The 21,385-nt window shown below is 47.1% G+C and overlaps 1 protein-coding gene across 1 annotated transcript in view; it reads right to left on the bottom strand.

Moving 5' to 3' along the window:
- Smc5 (structural maintenance of chromosomes 5) overlaps positions 1–21,385 on the bottom strand; it is a 109,069-nt gene that overhangs the window by 42,686 nt on the left and 44,998 nt on the right. Inside the window, exons 12-17 of the mRNA XM_077701060.1 lie at positions 20,475–20,629; positions 15,622–15,830; positions 7,546–7,723; positions 4,367–4,428; positions 3,830–3,896; positions 546–647 (exon numbers count right to left, since the gene is read on the bottom strand). Coding sequence (XP_077557186.1) covers positions 546–647; positions 3,830–3,896; positions 4,367–4,428; positions 7,546–7,723; positions 15,622–15,830; positions 20,475–20,629 — 773 coding nt within the window. The remainder of the gene's footprint in view (positions 1–545; positions 648–3,829; positions 3,897–4,366; positions 4,429–7,545; positions 7,724–15,621; positions 15,831–20,474; positions 20,630–21,385) is intronic.

The following is a 21,385-nucleotide window of genomic DNA, read 5'->3' as shown; positions in this document are numbered from 1 at the left end:
GCTAACCAAATGTGGTAAGCCACTCTCTTCTTCTTTTACTCCTTTTTTTTTGCCGTTTGTAATGTACAACAATTACCCTTTTTTAATTAAACACCATAAATCAAATTCACAATAAATTTATTCACTAATCCTGTGACCTTCGGCGTCTTTCAGACTTGCATAACCAGGAACTTCAACCTTTTTGCTGCTACGTTGTATGCATTGCTTCATTTTTTTCCCCAAGCATTTTGCTAGCTTACTTCACGCAACAGCAGTGGGGCCACCACAAAAGAAAACCAATTCCCACATTCCAGCACTCTGCATAATGACGTGCAGTGCAAACAAAGCCCATGGCACAAGCCAAGCCCTAAAAGGCTACACCAAATCAGATCGGAAGTGGCCACACCGCTTGGCACCTTACTTGGAGAGCAGTTCGTGTAGAACCGATAGAACTGAATGCATCCAAGTTGTGAGCAATGCCTCACAATGACGTTGTCAGCATGGCACAGCACCTATGTATGAAGGAGTTATGAACCAGGTTATCAATGAGGCAAGCGAGTGCTCACCTTGGTTGTACGGTGTTCCTCCAGCTGCTGCTGCAAGACCCTCTCTTCCGAGAAGAGCTTCTTCAATTCCACCAACCGGCTGGAGATCTCGTCGGCCAGCATCTGCGCAAGGCAACGTGGAAGTCGAAGGGCTCAGTTACAACTTCACTGCTTCGCTATTTTTTGGTGATGTTTTGCCATTGTAGCTTCGCTCTTACTTTTGGTCAAGCCTAGGAACACCTGCCATTGCACTGTTAGCGGAAATTGCGCGTTCCAGCGCGGTTCTGAGCCCAACTTAAGTCCCAGATCAATTCTTGGTGCACAGAACCGCAGAAAAAAATGGCGAATTATTTCAGTTCCTGTTCATTAGATACTGTCCCCTCAGTCTTCTTAAGGCATGAAAAATGAAACAGCACACAATGGAATTCTTCCCGAATTTTGACCACACTAAAATGCAAAAGTGCATTAACTCTTTCACTACCGCCGGAAAATTGACTAATTTTAGGGGTCCAAGAAAACATTTTTTTTCCTGCTAAACAATTGGTTAGGCACTAAATGCAGGAGCACAAAATGCAGATTATTTAACGGCATTTCCAATAATACTGGTTTTTTAAAGGTTTTTATATATCATAGTTGTAAAAAAAATATCAAAACCAAAATTTTTGTCAAGTTGTCGAAAAAAAAGATAAAAAAGGAGTTGTGTATATGAAACCACCGGTAGTAGAAAAAAATTAGAATATACATTTTGTAGGAAAACATTTCAAAAACACACCCTAGAAAAAATGTCGACTTGCGCAGAACATTTTGTCAGATATAAAAAAAAATGTTAGCACGCACGGTGCTTGTGTCATGCGGTGAAGCCCAACCTCTAATTAAAATTGTGCAATTTCGGGTGGTTCCCTGGAATAAATCTGGCGGTTTGACGTTATCGGAGGCACCAATTTGCCCCCACATAACGTAAAAACATCTTGTCAATGGCTGACTTTGCATTTACAGCGAGCACAATATTTGGGACAAGGACGCGATCCGGAAAAAAACATGCATGAAGTTGAAAACGGAACGCCGCGGCTGACGCTTGTTGTCGTTCACGGTCATTTAGCTCTCAAAACATAAAGCTGAGCTTTATTATCATCTTCTTACTCGCAGTTGTAGCCTTGCTCGCAAAAATGAGGTACGATGAGCTAGAATCGTGCCCTGCAATCTTTGGCCGAGTAGCAGTTGCGCGATGAAAATGACCAGCACCACGAGCCTTCTCTATTGCAGCGCCACCTAACAGTTTTCAAATGAAACAGTACAAAACCTTATCGGAGACTCCGTCTGAATAGACAGTTCAACTAAGCAGCAACATTAGACACCCGGATATACCCTCGCATGGAAACGAAACTGGAAGGCGAACAGCTGGCAGTGTAAGGCCGGTTTGAAGCGCTGTCCTCGGCGGAACAGATATCTGGCGACTGGGTGTGACCTTTTGACTTGCATCTGAAGTTCTTATCGCAGAAATCGGTTTAGGGTGGGGGAAATCAGGAGCGCCGTGCTTTGTTTGAGGATCAGTCGCGGACGCTTCAGGCGCCATGGCTGGTAGCCTTGAAGTTGGGTAACTGCGTAGTAGCGCTAAATATGAATTTCGCGATGCAGAAACGAAACCGAAACTGTTGTAAACTGTTTTCAAATGGTCCTGGGGTAAGTAGAACTACCACAGTACTTACAACAACGTGTGCAAAGGCAATAAAACTGCCTAAAATCATAAAGTAGCTTTGCAACCAGGCACTGCTTGACATTTTCATCCGATTTCTGGGAGCGCAGAGCGCAAACCTGACGATTGAAAATTGTTTGCTAGTTCCCCATTCACGCCCTGATAGCAAAAAACAAGCGCTGGTGCAGAGTAATTACGAGTTGCACGCATTCTTCGTTGGTAGCCGTGACGCGCGATGACCACGCCCCTTTTCCGCACCCAGGTGATTCAAAAGCGTGTCAAAAATCATGTTTCCGTTGCAAAAATGAATACGAAACTGATTTTGAAAGGCCATTTTCTGATCTAACTCCGAACAGCTTTACTTGTTCGAGCAACGCCTAGAACGCTATGAAAAGGCGCTCCCAAAAGTATCGATCAAATTGATCGATTTTGATAGGCGCGGTAGCGAAAGAGTTAACACATCGCTGCGTAAGCTCAGTATGCGATACACACAGATGCCATGACTTACATTTTGAATGGTGCATTGGGTTAAAGATAGTTGCCCCAAAAGCTACATACAGTAAGTCACTGGTGATTTACTTTGCGCCCTGCAGTACTGTTGGACAAGTGCCAAGTATCCCGATGTTTTACTTTTAGACAGTGATGACAGTTCCAGTGTTTCCCTTATTACCGTTTCGCTTCTCGAATACAGCATAAGACTCTCACAGCAACATGCTTCGGAAAGCCACTTTAGTACGAAAGATTTTAGTTAGAACTCCTTCACAACCCTTTTCTTATAAAAAAAAAAAAGGAAAAGGAAAAGAAATAAAAGGAAGGAAATTGTTTTGTCCTGGCAACCTTTCTTGATTTCACTTCTATGATTGCTGAATAAAAGTACTGATACACACATGCCTATCCATTTCATGAATCACAGTGAACAAGTGCCTGTCCTTGCCCATTTTGCTCCTGTCCCGTTCCTTGTAGCTTTATCCATGGATAAATGAATCATCACGCCAAGATGCGACTATACTCGCAACAAGATGAAACCTAATTCATCGCTGTATTGGCACCCGGCCGATCATCATGGGAGAACTTGGGTGTGGCCCCACTCCAACAGTAGATGTTACCGCATTCTAGCTTTCAAAAGGTAGGACAGCCGTAACAGCACGGCCGTTTTCCAAACCTCCTGATTCCGAGACAATTGACCAGTCCATGCTCCCATCCGATACAGCGGAAGTGCTCTCCAATGGGTTCTCAGAGCAATGCCAACAATTCCCGAGCCAAACGTCGTTTGTGGTTGCAGCCACTGAAAAGCGCTGCAGCGTACTGGCAGGTAGACTTGCATCTCTGTGCACAGGTATTGCAGTCTGTCGAACGTTAGCGCAAATGCACATTCCTCTACTTTCCTAAGGACACAAAGCCAGACCACGTGATGCGCGCTACAGTAAAACTTCATTACAAGAGACATTTGAATTAAAGCAGTTTGGTTGGTTTTCCCATGTCCACCGTGTCAGCAACATTACACGGGATACATTTCCAGGGTCCCTTGAGTGTCTCTTGCAACGAGGCTTCACTGTGCCAGTGACCCAGTATGCAGTGAACTGTGTACAGTTAACGGTCAACGTGCACTCACCTGTTTCTGTTCTTCCAGCTTGTCCAAGCTGCTCAGGTCCACAGACAGGATCAGTAGCTTGGGGTCTCTAGGGAGAAAAAAGGACAGCGCAGGGAAACGTGATGCCGAAACATGTCATAGGCATCACTGCCTGCAGCCTCGAATCGAAATTCCTGCACGCAACCACATTTCAGGACAACCCCAAAGCGTGCTTGAGTAAGACTTGTCTGAAAGAGTGATGACTGTGCATGCACTCAACATTATTAATAAAGTCTAAAGCCTCCCCCACAGCTTTGGCTACATGCCTATGCTTTAATAATCGTGTGGAGCTGAAAATCTGCTCAGGTTTGCAACAGTGTCATGAAACATAGAAGGTTCCTCCAACAAACAATGAACCTCAAAGACTAAAGAGCTCACAAGCACTCTTTCTCTGATAAGTTTGATAAGTGAATCGTTTGATAAGTGAATCTCATGGTAGCTTGACACAATGCAAGAAAGTGAACAGGAAACAACAGGGAAAAAAGAACACAGATGAAAGGGAGGAAGAAGAGCACTTACGACAGCTCTGAAGACATGGTGATGGTCCGTGATGGATCGTAGCGCGACCCTGTGACGTTGTACTGGAACGCAACACAAAACGCGAGTGAGCGAAACTGTGAACTGCAAACATCTGCTCGGCATGGGTTCCGCCTTGCCGAGCATTTCAACGGGCAGATGACACGCCATCCCCACAAGCGGGCCTACTTTACTCTCAAAGCTCAGAGCATTCACAACACTAATTAACATGAGCGACTGTGTAAGTCCCTCTTTGCAAGTCCTTATTAACCGGCCCCCCAAGTCGACCAAACTCCCAAAGCCATCAGCTGAAAGGACATGCGTAGGTGGAAACGGCAGACAAACACACGGGTCACAGTAAAGCTGTTCTCGCTGCACCATTTATCTGACCTGTAGCTTGCCAGGGTCATGCATGCTTCCTTCGTGTTTCATTCTCGGCATCAATTTGTTGTATCACAGTAACCGCTCTTTCCTAGACGATGATCTCAGCTACGTGCCAGTACTTTGCGCTGATATATTGACTGACCGATCCTGTGATGTCTTGATTTGTTGACTAGCAGCCGCCTTGTTTGAATGCTACTTTGCCGTTTCCTTTAAGGGGGGACACTGGTCTTAAAACAGCCTCTCTTAATTTTCTAGTGAACTTTGTAAAACTTGTCAGTCTTGCTGCTTTTATCTCACTGATTTCAGATATGCCATTATTTTCTCAGTAGGTCAATTAGTTCCCAAGTTAATTAGCACTAATTAGCCATTTTTAGTCAAGCAATAGACTAAACAGTGTTGGTCATAAAACTGTAATCTTTATATTTTCCAATACTATGAACCCTGGTGAGTGCAATAATCGAAGCAGTTTTTTGATGCATCGCTTGGAACTAATTTTACAGCTCATTAAACTTTGGTAGCACCAGTGGCAAGGAGCCATTTTGAGTGCCCATTTCAAACACCAAAGTTTAACGAGCTGTAAAATTAGTTCCAAGCGATGCATCAAAAAACTGCTTCGATTATTGCACTCACCAGGGTTCATAGTATTGGAAAATATAAAGATTACAGTTTTATGACCAACACTGTTTTGTCTATTGCTTGACTAAAAATGACTAATTAGTGCTAATTATCTTGGGAACTAATTGACCTACTGAGAAAATAATGGCATATCTGAAATCAGCGGGAGAAAAGCAGCAAGACTGACAAGTTTCACTAGGGTTGCTTGAAAATTAAAAGAAATTGTTTTAAGACCAGTGTCCCCCCTTAATTTTATCAGGCGCAGAGAACTTTAGGGGCTCGCCTTGCTGTTGTAGCTCATTGCAACACTCGATGTCAAGCGACTGCTGGAATCAGGCGGCACAGCGAGATAACGGACTCAAGTAGAGCCCCACGGCGTACCGTCCTGATGCATCCCGCAGGGGTTTCGAAAACCGAGCGGTTTATACAGTCCTAACCGTTCGAAATTCATGAAACGCTGGCGCTCGTCATACACTTTCCCGTTGTATAGCACAAAGATAACTGCAAGTACATTTGAGGCAAAATATACGTAACTAACCGCCACCACCCGCATTCGTTTAGTTAGGAATGCTCTTTGGGTTGGTTTTTACGAAAGTAAGCGAAAAAAAAGTGGCAGTGCAACGCCGGCACCTGCGGGAAGGAAGCAAGCACGAAAAGAACAACTCTCGCTGGCACTGTTTCAGGCAGGGGGCGTGCAAGCACTGTGAAGGCGGGAAATTTGAATTGCATTGGGTGGTAGCAGTGAGCGGATAACGGCGCTACAGCCTATTATGGCGAATCACTGCTCTGCACTTCCAAAAGCTTTCAGATTGAGTGGAAGGGCTTTAATTTTTTTTTTCAGAGCACAGGTTCACTGTGTTGAACATAGTTAAATATTACAATCTTGTGTCGTCATTTTTTTTTTCAGAACAATACCGAAAAACGGAGCCATCAGAGCAGTTTTAATTCCCCGAGTAACAGAACTCTGTCTTATCGCGAGATGGGCTGACATAATACTACCTGGTGCTGGCACTCTTTCCAGCAAGTACGCTGAATAAAAACAACTTGACAGGAGAGATGAGCGAATGATGTAATTTTGTATGCAATTCAAATACGTACGGTAAGCAGAAATTTCTACTTCATTGTAACAGGATGCAAGCGGAATAAACACATGATATGCAATTCGGTGCAGCCGCACTGTAAATGGTCTGACTTCGCATTGCCAAATAAGCTGCGCTTCAGAGTAGCAAAACCGCCTCCCATTTGGTGCTGAGAGATTTTGGTGTCTAACGATGGCAACCAGCCATTTCTGGCTGGCTCCGATGCTACACAGAAAACTTTCGAGTCTTCCAAAGTTTACCCCACTTGCTCACGGTTTGCGGAGTGAGCTGTATGCGTCCACGAAGTCATTTCCCATTTGATAACTTACAAACGGTCGGGAACACTTGGGAGCAACTCTGGCGAAATGCTCAATGCACCAAAAAGATTGGGAGCATCGTAACTCTAATGCAGCTCACTCATTGAACGCTATGTTTGCCTGTACCAGAAAAATAAATGAAGGAAGCTCACACTAACGCGCAAGACTTGAAGGTAGCAAAGCTGTATGCAACCTTCACAACCATCACGAAGGTTTAAGTCCACAAGTGCACCCGTTTTGCTTCTTCTTCGCTGCCACAACGACCTTTATTCCGTCATTGTTGCTATAAGTGTGAGCTTCTTTCATTTCTTTTTTTTTTTCGAAGTAATAATCATTGAACATCGCCTTGAAGGGGCGTACGCTATGATGTGTCTTTCTCGTTCCGAGCAAGGGTCGTCACGATTGTAGTGAACATTGGAATCTTTCTTGATCCGAGCAAACGTTTTCACGATTACAACAAACGCTAGTGTGTTTTTTTTTTTTTTTTGCAATCTGGGCCAATTTCCCTAAGTGGGTACGCCTGGCTTGACGAACGTGCACAGGGGACGCTGGACGGTCGACGGGAGGCATGGACACACGAGTGCTAGACATTTTCTTGGTTTTGTTAACTGCCGGGCAGTCGCCGCAAGGCCCGCGCTCACGTGCTCAGCGATTTCTTGGTATTTTTAACTGCGGACACGAAAAATTACGATTTGCTAAACAAGCCTGGCTGTTAAAAAGATGCCTGGCACCCCTTTGCTGTCTGCACGGGCCAGACAATGCCCTTCCCAGAAGCCCCCTGACCCACCAGATTGTCCCTGGTGTAGAAGCGGCGGATGTCCAGCTGCCGCACTTGCTGCAGGCACTCCTCGGTGCGGGCGGTGCCCACGGGGACGTCGTGCACCCTGAAGCGCTTGCACAGGTAGCGCATCACCGCGTCGGGAGCCGTGAAGAGCGACTGCATGTAGCCCCGGAAACCGTACTGGCTGCATGGGCCACCGGGTGAGGGGAGGGATAACACGGGAAGGTGATGAGTCACTTTCCAGACACGAAGGGAAATAACACAAATCTCGAGAGAAAGACAGAGTAAACAGAGGGTAAGCATACAGAGAGTAAACAGACAAAGTAAAGAAACAGAGTGAACAGCCAGAGAGTAAACTTTATTGTCTGCAGGACCTAGGTCCAGGTCCTAACTGCAGTCTTTAATTCCCCAAGCCCGCATAGTGTTGGAGAATGTTCATGTGGACCTGGTGTGTATGTTCACAGAGAGCTTCCTGGGCAGCCCAGATGCTCACTGTCGGCGGGGGAGACAGCCAAAGCACCCAGGAAGGGGTGGAAGCCAGGGATGGGGAAAGGAAATGTGTGGTGCACTCCCAATAAGAATGAGGGGTGGATGGGCAGGAAGAGCAGGTGAGCCAGTGGGGGTGGCCGGGGTGCTAATAGATACAGAGCTGTGCTGCAGTGGTGCCATATGACAAAGCGCACGAAGGCAGCCCTCCATCTGGTTGGAATGGCGGGTGGCAGTAACTTTCATACTTTTGCCCCTGGCTGCCATAGATGTTGCTAGTGGTGGTGGGCAACAGCAGCTCGTGCATTTGACAACAAAGACACCTTAAGGGAAAGAACAGGCTCCCAACAACTGGTGCACCCAATACGCCTGCACAACGGAAATGCAATTGGCAAACTATTTTTCAAACCCCGATAGTACCCCTTGCACCTGCCACAATGATGTCAAAATGCTGAAACTGGGCATTGGGATGTCAGCCGAGAAGATTTTCGGTAAAACAAAGGTGACTAATGACTGGAACGTGCCACTCCTTTACAAGCTGTTCACTGCTGCCACCATCATAGGAATGATTATACCAAGAAATCTGCAATAAAACTTCCTGCCAGACAAGTATATTCACCTGGGCAAGAACAAATGCAAAACTGTTGCTAGCACAACGTTTTGGCCTAATGTGGTCCAAATTAACCTTCAGCCCTACACTGCAATGTGCCTCATAGTTCCAATAAAACTGTGGCATGTGGACAGAATACCTTGCAAAGAACATCAATTGACCTGTGGCACCACCTGGGGCAAAATGCTCCATGGCAGTTCCAAGGTAGTCATCCTGTCCAAGATGGTTGCCAGCTCTCCCATAAGGAAACATCCCTTTTATTCGTTGTACAGTTAAACCTCGATGTAACAAAGTCGGTAAAATTCGCAATTTACTTCGTTACATTGAAATTTCGCTACATTGAAATTCGCGGTTTTAATGAAGTGTTCATCCCCTGAAGCATTTCCTGCAAAAGAAAACGTGGCGCGCATACACGGCTGGCGCACTCTTTCTGTTTTTATTGGAGCTTAATCGTCTACGCGGGCATCAGAGTGAACCGCATGGAGCGTTTTCTCCCCGCAAAAGCGCACCCCGCAAGCCACAGGCGTGCTGACGCAGCCGCGGAGACAACCCGCGCGATGTGAGATAGCTCCAGCGACCGCTTCCGCTCGCTGAAACGGAACTCGAGGGGCAAACGAGAGGGGCATGCAAGAAAAAAAGCGGATAACGTGGGCGAAATTTTCACTATAAAGCGTCATACGCGCCGCTTACGAAAGCGCCCATCAAATATCCTCGGCATGCCCGAGCGCTTTGAAGCTCCCGCCGTAGGGTGCGCGCCTCCCCATTGGCGAAACTGGTCAGGCTCCTCTCACTGCCGCGTGCAGCGCGAGTCACATCCTGGCGCAGAAGCCGCCGCCGGCGCGCAAACGCGGACGCGGGTGTGAAAAAAACGCGCGCACAAGGCTCATAAAGATTCACAAATGCTTGCTGTAACGATGAAACCCAACAAGCATGAGCGAACTCGAACGAAGGGCAAAACGGCGGCATGCGGCGGCGGCGGCGGCCCCGCAAGAGGCGATTAGGCTTAGCACCGCGGAGGATGTTTAATGGGCGCTTTCGTAAGCGGCGCGCATGACGTTTTACTGTGAAAATTTCGCCAACGTTATCCGCTTTTTTTTCTCGCGGGCCCCTCTCATTTGCCCCTCGAGTTGCGTTTCAGCGAGCGGTTGGAAGCGGTCGCTGGAGCTACCCACATAGCGCGGGTGGTCTCCGTGGCTGTGTCAGCGCGCCTGCGGCTTGCGGGGCGCGTTTTGAGTTTTTGCGGGGAGAAAACGCTCCATGCGGTTCACGCTGATGCCTGCGTAGACGATTAAGCTCCGACAGAAACAGAAACAGTGCGCCAGCCGTGTATGCACGCCACACAGTTTGTAGGCAAGGGGCTCGCTGCATCCGCGGCATTGGGCGGCCAGTGTTGCCGTTCGCGTTTTATTGAGACCCCATTTCGGCGCTTGCGTCTCCCAAAATATACCTCTACAATTTAAATTTCGTGCCTAGTTCTCCATGAAACTTCGTTACATTGAAATTCCGGCAATCGGGACTTCGTTACAGAGAGGGTGAAAATACATGGTGTGCATACACTTGAAGTTACGAAAAATTCCGTGGTTCGTTACATCGAGGGTTTCGTTACATTGAAGTTCGTTACATCGAGGTTTAACTGTATAAATCAGCACGCGAGTGCTGCCGCTGCTCCTGGTGTAAAACGAAATTAACCCCAAAATGCAACCTTCGGGTAAGATTTGCGCGCAAACGGTCAAGCAGTGTTTGCAGGGGTGAGACAACTGAATCTGATTTGGGAGCAGTTTTTGGAGCAGCGAAATCTCGATTTTGGAGCAGAAGAACCTTGATTTGGAGCAGAAAAACGACATTTATTATGTCCCCTTAGGAGCCTAAAAACTCAAATTTTTGGCAACTCACGGGCGAAAAGTGCACTTTTTAGTCGGTTTTGAATTTACATAACACTGAAACAGCCTTTCATTAAAGTTTTTTTCTCTACCAGAGTATCACAAGGTGCAAACTACCTTTTTAAAAAACTATACTATTATATCCATTTTTTTAATTCTTAGGCTCTATGCATAGATAGCGTGGAATGCCGTTGAAAATATCGAATTGACAAACTAAGCAATCGTAAGGCATTTTTATTACCATGTGAATGCCGAAATCGTTATTTTTGTAATCCGAGACTCGTCTTTACGCACAACTGTGGAGTCACGGCAAAAGTTGCGCAAAGCGAGGTAACAGTCGTCGCACCCCACCAGCCCTCCCATTTCAATCCCCAAGGTGCACGTTCATCCTCATCATCATCATCATCATCACCAGCCTATCTACGCCCACTGCAGGGCAAAGGCCTCTCCCATTATTCTCCAATTGCCTCAGTCCTGTGCCAACTGTGACCAATTTATCCCCGCAAAACTTCTTGATCTCATCTGCCCATTTAAAGGGGCACTGACACAAAATTTTGAAGGCGAGATAACGTCGGAGATAGATTGGTGGGAACACACATACATCATCTGCAAAATATCAGCGGCGAATACAGCCTAGAACATATTTAAAATCAATTTTGAAGTGTGCGAAACGCAACCGAGCAGCCAGCAGAGGACCACGCGCAATTGTAAATAAACAACATCCAAACACGTCACGAGTTTGTGTTTGCCGCTTCCGCACTACCGGCGTTTTACGCGGGCTCGCCCGGCTCGCCGCTCCAATCGGAGGGCCGGAGGGCGGAGCTTCTGCTCTCGAGAACGAACGACCCGATCGTTGGCGGCAGAGGCGCCGTGATTTCGTCAGCTAATCGGGCAGCTGGCCGTGACCAAAGTTCTACAGCGATTCCAGGCACTCTGTTTCTATTACTGTTTATTACCATTGGATGCGAAAACGCGCCAGAGGCACGAAAAGCCCACTGAGCTAGCCGCACGGTCGCTGTGCAGGCGGCGGCCACGGCCGCGAAGTGGCCCAGGCCGGCGCAGGTAGCTCGAGTGATAGCTTGTTACCGCTGCACGAAATTGTCCCCAAGTCCCGACCATAGTGGCTTAAATGAGAAAGGAGTTAATGATGCGATGGCTGGTTGCATTAAAAATTGTCATCTGCACCGCTTACGAGAGCGGCACTCGAATATCCGCCGCAGTGCTGAGCCGAACACATCTGTAGGCGGACCTGTAGGCAAACCGGCCGGCTGCTCCCAGCGCGCGTCTTGCCACCCACCGTCTCGAGCGTCGCGCGTCGTTCTTTAGCCGCGGTAGCATTTGCACTCGCAGCGCCTGCGTCACATCCACGGTCGCTTTTTAATTAAGCGCCTCACGCGCCTCAAGAGATCAGTACGTGGGGGCATTCGCAGAAACTGCCGTCGATGCGGATTCGACAGTGCTACGGCGGCTCTGCTCTGTGATATCCCTCCGACGGTCACGTGGTCAGCTTTGTTCACACAAAATCCACAAAATCCATCGTTTCGCGGCACTCGCTGATCCGAAACTGCGACTGGCCGCATTTAAAATCCCTCTAATTAAACAACCGTCGCACGCTGAAGCAAATGAGGTTTCTACAGGTTATAAGTAGGTCACTAGCTACTTATCGCAACGAAAAAAACAAGATGCTAAATTTTTGTGTCAGTGCCCCTTTAACTTTCTGCCGCCCCCTGCAACGCTTGCCTTCTCTAGGGATCCACTCTGTTACCCTTAATGACCAGCAGTTATCTTGCCTTCGCATTACATGCCCTGCCCACGTCCATTTCTTGTTAATTTCTACTAATATGTCTTTAACACCAGTTTGCTCCCTGACCCACTCCGCTCTCTTCCTGTCCCTTAATGTTACACCTATCATTTTCCGCTCCATTGCCCGCTGAGTCGTTCTCAATTTAAGTTGAACCCTCTTAGTGAGCCTCCAAGTTTCTGCCCCGTAGGTGAGTACCGGTAAGATGCAGCTGTCATACACTTTCTTCTTCAGCGACAATGGTAGGCTGCTATTCATTATCTGAGAATGTCTGCCATATGCACCCCACCCCATTCTGATCCTTCTAATTATCTCTGCCTCATGGTTGGGATCTGGGGTCACAACTTGGCCTAAGTAGATATATTCGCTTACCACTTCCACTGCTTCGCCACCTATCTCTAACCGCTGTGCTGTCCCGAGGTTATTGATCATTACTTTAGTTTTCTGCATATTAATTTTCAGGCCCACGGTTCTACTCTGTTCGCCCAGTGCGGAAAGCATGCTTTGCAATTCGTCCCCCGAGTTACTCAGCAAGGCAACGTCATCAGCAAATCTGAGGTTACTGAGGTATTCTCCATTAACCCTTACTCCCACCTGTTCCCAATCCAACGTTCTGAATACTTCTTGTAAACATGCTGTGAATAGCATTGGAGAGATTGTGTCTCCTTGTCTGACACCCTTTCTTATAGGTATTTTACTGCTCTCCCTATGGAGGATGATCGTAGCTGTAGACCCATTGTAGATATCCTCTAGTATTCTTACATAATGCTCATCTACCCCCTGGTTCCGTAATGCCTGAATGACTGCTAGGGTTTCGACCGAGTCAAATGCTTTCTCATAATCTATGAAGGCTATATATAGGGGTTCAGTATACTCAGCGCACTTCTCTATCACCTGATTGATCGTGTGAATATGGTCCATTGTTGAATAACCTTTACGGAACCCTGCTTGCTCTTTAGGTTGACTGAAATCTAAGGTTGCAGAAATTCGGTTAGCGATTACCTTGGTAAATACCTTGTAGACGACTGACAGTAAGCTGATCGGCCTGTAATTTTTCAAGTCCTTCATGTCGCCTTTCTTATGAATTAGGATGATGTTCGCGTTCTTCCAATATTCCGGTACCATTGCGGTCATTAGGAATTGCGTATACAGATTTGCCTGTTTTTCAAGGACAATTTCTCCGCCATTCTTCAAGAGGTCTGCTGTTATCTGATCCTCACCAGGTGCTTTGCCCCCTTTCATTTCTTTCAAAGCCTTCCTTACTTCTTCGGTCGTTACTGGTGGGATGTCTATCTCCTGTGAACTACTGTCTCGTTCAGCATTATCCTGTATGTCCCGGCTACTGTACAGATCCCTATAGAACTCCTCGGCCACTGTGACTATTTTATCCCTATTTGTGATGACATTGCCTTGCTTATCCTTAAGTGCATACATCTGATTTTTCCCCACGCCTAGACGTCTCTTCACTGCTTTCAGGCTACCCCCGTTCTTTACAGCGTATTCGATCCTCTCCATATTATACTTCCGTATGTCAGCTGTCTTACGCTTATTGATTAACTTCGAGAGCTCCGCTAGTTCTATCCTGTCAGCTGCGGTGGAGATTCTCATGGTTTGCCGTTTCCTGATTAGATCTTTCGTCTCCTGTGAAAGTTTACCGGTATCCTGTCTAGCCATAGTGCCCCCGACTTCTACTGCACACTCCGTGATAATGCGTGTAAGGTTGTCACTGGCTTCCTGTGTCGTAAGCTCGGCTTCCTCGTTAAGAGCGGAATATCGGTTCTGCAGCGCGATCCTGAATTCTTCTACTTTACGTCTTACTGTTAGCTCATTTAACAGTAAGACGTAAAGTAGAAGAATTCAGGATCGCGCTGCAGAACCGATATTCCACTCTTATCGTTCACTACGTTCATAGGTGCACGTTCACTACGATCATAATCTGAGTAACATTGCTATGTTAGCCACCTCCCTTTTGGCATCAGGTTTCACTTCAGATAGAAGAACCATTATTACTAGCGTGCAATAATAGCCCATCCCGCTATCGGGCCGCTCCTTCTACAGCGTCGATCGTCCCATTCCCGCTGCTGGCAAGTTCGCTGTGAAAGGCAGCAATAACTCAGTGTTTACTAATACCGCAATGAGTCCGAAATTTCCCTTCAAGCACGCACTGGCCTCACACTCAAGGCCAAAACACGGCGAATTCACGGGCGCCATATTGTTTTCGATTTTTGAGCCGCGCAACTTCGCGCAACAGATCAAACGACTAAATGTGAACCCAGCCGCCCCCATAACTAAAACCGACGTAGAAATCAACGAAGAGCGCTCTGCCTGAACCACAAGGAACTGCTTCGCCCGGCGGCCATGTTTTCACATCTTCACAACAAGATGGCGGCGCCCAGTAATGTCATTCCGGAGATACGGTGCTCCAAAAATATGTTTTTTTTTTCATCAACTTGCACAAGCGGTTTGACGCCTCAGTACACAAAAGTATTTTTTCTACAGGACCTTGCAGTGGCTTTCGATGGGAAAATTTTAGAAGCGCACGGAATATAACATGTGGAACCCGACATTGTGACTTTCGAAAAAGCTATCTCGGGGACAATTTTATGCGGGTTTTTCATGGAATGATCAACCAATTAAACCTTTACAAACAGCATCACCTTGGCGGTGTTGGAAAGTTATGCTGTCAGTAAGCATTTTTCCCCACTGAAACTGACGGGAGCATTATATTCCTTGGCTCTCAGACTGTTTCGGAGCAGTTTGGCGCAATTTGTGCAATTTTCAAGCTTTGGGAGCAGCCTGGCGCAGGAAAACATATTTGTATCAAATCTCCGCAATATGCGCAGCTGTCTCACCCCTGTGTTTGCCCAGGAAAAAATTTCAAAGATGCTCATTTATGGCCGTAACAACCTTAGCGTGAGCAATTACGGCCCTCTCCCAGATACCATGGAGCTTTGGGCAAATCTTACTGGGTACCGGAAAACTTCAGTGGGGTTCACTTCTACCGCCAACTCCAGTGATTGGCCTCCTCAACCGGTGGGATTCACCCCCTGTAACACTCGGTCTCCAGCCCCCCTCACTAGATCCACTCACCATGGCGGCTCAGATTAATCCCGGCTGGGGCGGCCGCTTTTCAGATGGAGGCGAAAAGTGAAAATGCCCGTGTGATGATATTCCGGCACACGATAAAGATCCCCAGGCGCTCAAAATTAGTCCAGAGCCCTCCACAGTGGCGTGCTTCATATTCATAGCACAGGTGCAGCTTCAAGACGTGAAACCCCCCGCAATCAAATCAAATGAACCCTGACCGGATGTCGGAGAGGGGCCGCCGGGGCTGGAAGGAGTCGAGGCTCTCGGGGGGTGCCACGGCTCCGTTGATGCGCAGGTTGCGGGTGTCCCGCACCACAGCCAGAAAGGCGTTCAGGTCCTCCGTGTACTCGGCCACAAACAGCAGCAGGTCACGCGCGGGGATCTGCGACTCCACGTACTTGGCGTCCGCCGGCTGCAGCACGTCCACCTGCAACCGATCGTGGACCAAGACGATCGGGCAAGGAGCACCACCGCAGCCATGAAAAGAAGACACAATTAAAGCGGAAAGTTGGGCGAGTTGGTTGCTAACTAAAGCATTCGTCGTACTAGCAAACACAGCAACAAAGCTATTTGTGTTTTGTCTCTTCTGTAGCTTTGCCCCTGTTTGCTAGTACAATGAAGTCCCTAGTGATAAATTACAACTTCGTCTAATTTGAAAGAACAAGCTATTGGTAACTCACTCAGCTCCATTACAGCCCCAAAGCACATTTCTTGAACTCTTTCGTTACCACGGGAAATTGACCAATTTTGAGGGGTTTAGCAAAACATTTTTTCCCTGCTATACACATTGGTTAGGCACACATTGCTGCGACATGAAATGCAGATGATTCCACGCGCTTTCCAATGACACCAGTTTCAATAATGTTTTCATAAATAATGATTGCGAAAAAAAATTATTATTGAATTCGAAATTTTTGTCGAGGCATCAAGAAAATAAAAAATAGGAAGTTGTTTAATAAATCACCAGTAGTAGAAAAATTTAGAATATGCATTTTGGAGGTACACATTTCAAAAACCCATCCCAGAAAAAAAAATTGAATTGCACGGTACAATTTGTCAAAGAAAATGTTAGCACACGTGGTGCCCATGCCTTGTGGTGAAGCCCAACTTCTATTGCAAATTTTGCTATTTTGGATGGTTCTGTAGAAGAAACCTGGTGGTTTAACATTATTAAATGTTCCAGTTAGTCCCCACGTGATGTAAAAACACCTTTTCAGTGATTATGACCAGCACGATATTGAAGGCAAGCAAACGATGCGAAAAAATCTGCTGGAATTTGAAAACCATACTCTATAGTGGATGCTTGTTGATGCTCCAACCATCACTTATCAGTCAGAACTTTAATTTGCAGTTTATTATGTTCTGACTTGCTATGGTAGCCCTGCTTGCAGGAATACAGTACGATGCACTAGAACTGTGCCCAGAAAGCTTTCACCAAGCCGCCGTTGTGCTATAAAGTGAGTTCAGCACTACAAGCCTTCTAAATTGCAGCGCCACCTAAAAATTTCGAGAAGAAACAATTACAAGGCTGTTGGAGACATTGTCAGAACAGACAGTTCTACTAAGAAGTGACACTAGACCTCCGGAAATACCCTCGGACAAAAACAAAACTGGCCGGTGAGCAGCTGGCGGTGTTCAAGGATGACTGGAAGTGTTCTCCTCGTCTGAACTGATATCCAACAACTCGGTGTTATCTTTCAACTTTCGGCGGAAGCTGCTATATAGCAGAAGTAAGGAGTGGGTAAAGTGGAAGCACGAGTGGCATGCTTGTTTCGAGGAACAGTAGCGGGCAACGGAGGCGCTATGGCAAATGAGCTTGTAGTTCGGTAACCGCGTAGTAGCACCAAATATGAATTTCGCAATGCAAAAACGAAGCCGAAACTGCTGGAAACTGGCTGAAAATGCCAGGCACACTTGCCAGACATGCGGGGGACCACCAGAAATAAGCTTTGGGAGAATAAAGCTGCCCTTTCTGCGAACCAAAGATCACTAGTGAATAGCTGGTGTCATTTTCAAGTAATTATCACCTCTCAGCGCTGTCGGATAACAAAGCTGACAGCATTATTTGGTACTTGACTTGCCAGGAGCCTTTTGATAAAAAAAAATATGGTAATGCAGCCTAAGCATGAGCGGCATGCTGTTTTGTCAAGTGCAGCAGCCACGCCCCCTTCCTCAAAAACACACGCACCTCATCTCGCAAAAACGCCGTCAAAAATCTCAATGCCGCCCGAGCGGTAAAATTTAAACCGATTCTAAAAGTACAGTGCCTAGACTAACCACTGGCCACAGTAGGTGCACGAGAAACGACTACAGCATGTCGAAATAGGCAATATAAGTTATCGATCGCCGGTGATTGATTTGAATAGGCGTGGTAACGAGAGTTAAACGAAAAAGCAAAAATAAAACAAGAAATGCTGCAAGACACTTAATATTCACACTACAGCGTTGTAAAATGGAACAGGGAAGAGACATCATTTGGGCTAGCACTAAGATCCCAGATACTTAGTTTTTGTCTTTCATATTTTTTTTATTAAGAAGCCACGAAGACAACCCTTTCAGCCCTGATTTCTTTATTTCAATCAAAACTGTTTTTTGTGTTTTCGTAAATATTAGAGTCCCGTAAGCCCCCAAACAAAAAATAGAGCTGGAAGTGCAATAACAACATATTTATTAATGGGACAATTAATTCGGACATCTGGCAATGAAAAATTTCATGTTAAGCATGTTGCTTATGCTGCTTATTTTCCTACACTTCATGACCACATGAACACACAAGCAAAAAATGAGCTTCGTATTGCGCGTATTTACAAGCTTGGGAATAAAACTTGGACCGCCATTTTTCCGCCCTAAATGTCGTAATTTCATCTCCAATGGAACTTCTTTGTAGCGTGCAGCTCCACTAAAATAAAGCGCTAACCACATGGAGCGATTTTTCCAGCAACGCGACGAGCGACGCGACGAGCGACGCGACTAGGATCCGCAGTCGCCGAACCGAAGTCGCTCGCCGAGGCAACCACATGACAGCGACGGCTCGAGCGACTGAGCATGCGACTGAGGATGGCGATTTCCATGGTGCCGCACTGCGCATAGTAACGCGCTTGGTACGCTGGATGTTTGCAAACATTTTTTTTTGTTCATTTGTCATAAAAAGCATGACTAAAAAGTATTAAGCCTTTCTACCTTGCTTTTTGCACTTCATTGCATCTCTAAAACTGGTTTGGGTTAGCGATAGCGCACGCTTTTCCTTGTGCGCCTCGTTTCTCGGCTCCAACATGAACGCCGTGAAGAATTCGCTTTCTTGACGTCGTTTTTCCCACACGGGTCTCACCCAGTGTGAGCGGGAGCCTTCTTGCTTCAGCTTCAGCGTGTACACAAGCTTTGCCACGCAAAGCTTTCTTTGCCGCTGCACCGCAAACGTCGTCTGCGTGGATTTGCAAAATCTTCCCCCCGTTCTCTTTCAAAACCGGAGGTTGCGTGCTTACGTAGGGGCTCTCCTATTGGCTAGTCGCTGAGGCCACTTCCGGGAGGCGAGCGACTGTTTCTGGCGACCTAGAACCGAGCGATTCGATGAGCGACTTGGTGCGCGGCGAAAAGTAGTTCGTCGCTAGTCGCGTCGCACCCCAAGTCGCTTGCAAAATCGCTCCATGTGGTTGGGGCTTTAAGCAACAGTGATATATATCGCAACAGGCGTCATTAAAGAACAATTCTCCCCAGAACTAGCAGTTTTGGTTTCGGTCTCTGAGCGCCAAAAAAAACTTTTATGTGATGGCGTCAATTGACACCCCGAGGGCTGTACTAAGGGTTTTAAGAAGACCAATTGGTCCCAATGACTATGACACCAATCTTACTGCAAGCTTCGAGCAAATAACCGAGATATTAGAAAAACGCATCGAGCAGTTGCAGCACCTGGCCACTCTCTGGCGATGTCTCTTGATGTCACAGAGTCTTCTGTCGGCGGTTTGCAGCTGCCTCTAGTCCTGTTTGATCGCATCACTTAAATGCTAAATGCAGTTAAATGCTAACGTGCCAGGAGTAAAACGCAGTTTTTACTCTTGGCCCATATTTCATCACCATAGCATGAAATTTGAATTTAGCCAAATTTCTCTTATTTTTTGGTCAGAAAATGTCTTCTGTGGCTGGAATGAAGCGGATTGAGTTACCGAAGGCTAGTTCTGTCAACTGAACACGGTTGTAGTTTGTCTTCATGGCTGCTTCATGATCCTGCTTCATATAAATGCCAACATGCAAGGAGCAGGATGAAATGCCTCCGTCCCTGCCCTCCAAGAGAACTGTGTGAGGCTTCCAGCTCTGCGTGGCCGTGTAGTTCAGGAACAAAGGCCTGCCAAAATATTGACGTTTTCTTTCTTCCGAAAAATATGCCACCGTGGACGGTTTGTTCTTTGTTTTCTGCTACACCACAAAGGCACACTGTTCGCGCTAATTTGTGAAGACACGAAACCATCCCACGTGTCAGCTGCAACGGGCATGTCAATTTCCCGTGCCAATGTCACACCCTCAGCACGGAATTCTCTTTTCCCTTCCCCTAGCTTCATCGTGCTCCAAATGTTCCCTAGTACTCTTTCACCCAACAATAAAAGACCACTCTTTAGCCGTTTCTCATTTTGCACTTGGCTGCAACGCCGACTCAGAACTGTAAAGGCAACCGCAATGCCTTCCGCTGCCTGAAGGCCAACGCGTGTTTTGCCACTCATATCACAACGTTGCATAACGGGAGCGAGACACCGTTGAGAATTGCACGAAAACGACACGCTGACTTTTTGAAAACATGCTGGCCTGGTGTTGGAAGACCTTGTTCATGCTTCTCAACCGCACCAATTGCGTGGCTGTCTGTGCTGCCAGCGTAGTGTTCTCAGCCCCTTTCTCACGCTATTCATCTGCCCCAAACCACCAAAACAAACCAACCCGATATTTGGATAGCGAAGTGCTGTTATTTGCCACACTCTTTTTTCCTCAGTTTACGCTGCTCTGGGCAGTGCGGTGTACAAAATGTGTCACATTCACTCAAGCTCGTTTCTAAGAAAAAAAATACGAGAAAAGGAGGAAGTGGAACCTCGATCATGATGGGGGCGTGGATCTTCCCTCGGAAGCGGTCCTGGTTCTGCTGCAGCCAGATGGTCGCCTCGTAGGCATCCCTGCTACGCCGCCTCAGCAGCTCCATGCGCTGCTCCGACTGGCTCTTGACCCGCTTGATCTCCTGCACCACGGCTGCAGGGGCAGGCCGGGAAACGGAATGTGGTGGGACGGCAAAAGTCAAAAGCAGAAGTGGCGTGCGCCTTACCAAGAAGGAAATCGGCATTATTATCATAACCAGAACGAGGTGGAAGTACGGAAGAAAAATTAGAGCCGTTCCACTCAATGTGAAAGCTGTCGGAAGTGCAGAGCAGTGATTCGCCATAATGGGCTGTGGTGCCGTTATCCGCTCACTGCTACCACCCAATGCAATTCCAATTTCCCGCCTTGGCAGTGCTCGCGCGCCCCCTGCCTGAACCTGCGCCGGCAGGAGTTCCGTTCTTTTCGTGCTCGCTTTTCCTCCCGCACGTGCCAGCATTGCACTGCCAATTTTTTTCGCTTACTATCGTAAAAAAAATTCCCCGCATTTCCCCAAGGGGAAGAATGTGAAAGTGCGAATGCACGAGTTGAATTTGCACGGTTCGGTAATGTTCGCGAAAGAGAGATCACACACACACACACAACTACAAAGAAAGAAAGATGCATTTATTCACAGACACCTATTTGTGTTGTCGTTGTACTTGATTGCTAGAGCGGATCTCAGCTTTGAAATTTCGTGTCAGTACTCCTTTAAGCCCTTCTCACGCCCGATTCTTGGCCAATCCCCCACGTGGGTATGTGCCATGTCAGCGGCCAGGCAGCGCGCGCCCATCTCCCCCCATTGCCAAGGAAGACGAGGAGATTCCTGGCCAATCCCCCACATGGGTATGTGCCATGTCAGCGGCCAGGCTG

The sequence above is a fragment of the Haemaphysalis longicornis genome, unplaced genomic scaffold (genome assembly GCF_048455015.1).
Source record: "Haemaphysalis longicornis isolate Haplotype H1 unplaced genomic scaffold, Haemaphysalis longicornis Haplotype H1 scaffold_20, whole genome shotgun sequence".
NCBI lineage: Eukaryota > Metazoa > Arthropoda > Arachnida > Ixodida > Ixodidae > Haemaphysalis > Haemaphysalis longicornis.
This window is presented reverse-complemented; position numbering and strand designations above follow the sequence as displayed.